This window comes from Aplysia californica, unplaced genomic scaffold, assembly GCF_000002075.1.
Source record: "Aplysia californica isolate F4 #8 unplaced genomic scaffold, AplCal3.0 scaffold01030, whole genome shotgun sequence".
Lineage (NCBI taxonomy): Eukaryota > Metazoa > Mollusca > Gastropoda > Aplysiida > Aplysiidae > Aplysia > Aplysia californica.
In genome coordinates this window covers 134,266-137,424 of record NW_004798300.1, presented here as the reverse complement: position 1 = coordinate 137,424, position 3,159 = coordinate 134,266, and the positions used below count along the sequence as shown (strand labels likewise).

General features: G+C 42.3%; 1 protein-coding gene across 1 annotated transcript in view; it reads right to left on the bottom strand.

Moving 5' to 3' along the window:
* LOC101852442 (WD repeat-containing protein 37) overlaps positions 1–3,159 on the bottom strand; it is a gene marked incomplete in the record, with an annotated part of 16,210 nt that overhangs the window by 4,745 nt on the left and 8,306 nt on the right. Inside the window, 2 exon segments of the mRNA XM_013089735.2 lie at positions 1,409–1,593; positions 2,165–2,350. Coding sequence (XP_012945189.1) covers positions 1,409–1,593; positions 2,165–2,350 — 371 coding nt within the window.

Genomic DNA, 3,159 nt, shown 5'->3' with positions numbered 1-3,159 from the left:
CACAAACTATCGACACACACACACACAAACTATCCACACACACCACACAAACTATCCACACACACACAAACCACACAAACTATCGACACACACACACACACACACACACACACACACACACACACAAACCACACAAACTATGGACACACACACACACAAACTATGGACACACACACACACACACACACAAACTATGGACACACACACTCACCGTCTGCCCCGTCCTCTCGCTCTGAGCTGTCCACTTCCTCCTCCCCAGAAGAGTGAGACTTCTGTAACCATGACAACATGAACTATAAATAACACCACAGAGGAGTGAGACTTCTGTAACCATGACAACATGAACTATAAATAACACCACAGAGGAGTGAGACTTCTGTAACCATGACAACATGAACTAGAAATAACACCACAGAGGAGTGAGACTTCTGTAACCATGACAACATGAACTATAAATAACACCACAGAGGAGTGAGACTTCTGTAACCATGACAACATGAACTATAAATAACACCCAGCATTCTAGAACGTGAACTATAATTGGTCGCTTTTAAGGACAAGCGGGCTAACCCAGATCTTGGAAGTTTCCAGAAATCTTGACCTACCCCAAAAAGTGGGCATCGCCCTACCTATAGGAGAAGTTTGGTTTCATTGGTGTGTATATTTGTTTGGTTACAGTGAGGGATACAACATCGCAGGAGACAGACAGAGAGGGATACAACATCCCAGCAGACAGACAGAGAGGGATACAACATCCCAGCAGACAGACAGAGAGGGATACAACATCCCAGCAGAGACACAGAGAGGGATACAAACTCTCCTTCTCCTTTAAAGAAACTGAACAAGGGGCAAAAACTTTACCTTCGATTTTCACAAAAACAGCATTTTTCGGGATAGCCCCCTTGTGCTTAAAAGCGACCAAGTAACACCAATCTTTCTAAAGTGTGAACTATAAATAACACCAATCATTCTAGAACCATGACTCATCAGCAATTTCTTCGTGTGTACTCAGTCCAAAATTTTGAATTTTTGTTTTATTGCCGTCTCTCAATCTGTGATTTCCATTGCAGGTGTTTGAGAAATATTTTGTCGAAATTCAAATTCTATATTTTGGAGGAAAAAAAACAAGAAAAAAATACATAAAGTTTGTTGTTAAAACAATGAAACAATTTTTTCTCTCCCCTGAAAAATATTGCTTTAAGGGCTTGTTACATTGTAACAGCTTGCACCATAAATAGAAACACTTGCACTATAAATAACATCACTTGCATTATAAAAAGCATCACTTGCACTATAAATATAATCATCTACACCTAAACAATAGAGGAGAAATGACGATGTTCTTATTTTTACTCAAACAAACACGAACAAACAAACAAACAAACAAACAAACAGACAAACATCCGACCGTGACGTCCGTGTGTGGGATCTGGGAGAGCTGAGCCCGCCACACGTGGGCCGTCCCGTCGCCCGAGGCGGTCAGCACCAGGTCCTGGGTCGGGTGGAAGCGAACCGAGTTGACTGAGCCGCGGTGACCCGTGTACTGCAGCAGGCACGAGCCGCTCTCGATGGAGTAGATGCGGGCGCTGTGATCTGGAATGATAAATAGACATTAAAAAAAGAATGAACTGATGATTTCATTACGCAATATTTTAATAAATGTAATGGAAAAGCAATAGAAAACTCAAGGATAAATATAATGGAAAAGCAATAGAAAACTCAAGGATAAATATAATGGAAAAGCAATAGAAAACTCAAGGATAAATATAATGGAAAAGCAATAGAAAACTCAAGGATAAATCCCAAGTACTGGACTCACAATCAAATTTTATATTTCCTGAATCATAACTGCTCAGAGGAGAATGATAATAATAGTCATGAAAATAATCGTAAGTATCACTTCTATAGTGCCCACTCATTAATGGCTCCAAGGCACGTCACAATAAAATAGAATCTTAATCAACATTTGACACACACTCACCCATTCAAGGTATAACAATCCTTTCAAATACATACACTAGTAATCTGACAAATACACAAAAAGTGGGTTGGGGGGGGGGGGTATACTTTGCTTTTACCAGATAGGCTAACTAATACTCATGGAAAACGCTGTCAACAAAAGGAAGCGCAACCTGCCACCGTGGGCGCAGCAAGGAAAACCTACCGACCGCCGCTGTGGCCATGACCTGATTGCTCTGTGACCTCGACACGCTGACCTCCCACACGCCGTCGCGATGACCCCGGTACTCTCGGACCAGACTGTAGGCGGTGCTGGGTGCGCGGAAGCTGGACACGAGCTTGCTGGTCGACTGTTTGTAGGTCGTCTTGATGCGCTGGGACAGCTGGGGCTCTGGCAGACCAGACGGAGGGTGGAGTAAGGGTAAAGAGAAACACTTCTACACAGCGCTGGTCACATAGTGCAAGATAAATGACAAGTTAGAGTTGGAGGTTCAGTAAAGAGATACACATCTAAACCATACTGGTCACATAGTGGAGGGAAAAAGCAAGACAGACAGACAGACAGACAGACAGACAGACAGACAGACAGACAGACAGACAGACAGACAGACAGACAGACAGACAGACAGAAATGACAGAGCCAGAGAAAAGCAAGACAGACAACAACAAAAACAGAGGGAGAGAAAACCAAGACAGATAGACAGAAATAACAGATCAAGAGAAAAGCAAGACAAACGACAAAAGATAACAGGGGGAGAGAAATAAAAGGCAGATAGACAGAAATGACAGAAGGAAAAAAAAGAAGCAGCCCCCCCCAGGGGCTGCGTTGCAGGGTGTTTTTAACTTTGGATTTCAAGAAAGGTATAAGAACGATCTATTTCTTATCTTTTTACATAGCCCTACCTCCCCGTGTAAGAATTTATAATGATAATTTTCCTGATTTTGTTTGTTTGTTGTTTCTTTCTTTCTTTATAATACTAGAGGACGCACGCAAGGAGCCCCCCCCCCCCAGGCCATACCATAGCAAGTAATCTCACATAGCCCAGACACGTTGATGTCGTGTCTTTCCTCGCATACTGTGTATCGACCATGCATCAATCATATACTCCGCCATTTGCTGAACATGGCAGTGATTGCAGAAAGTGAGAGAAAATAAAGATTCTATAACTATAATATACTTAACTATATCGTAGTACTTGT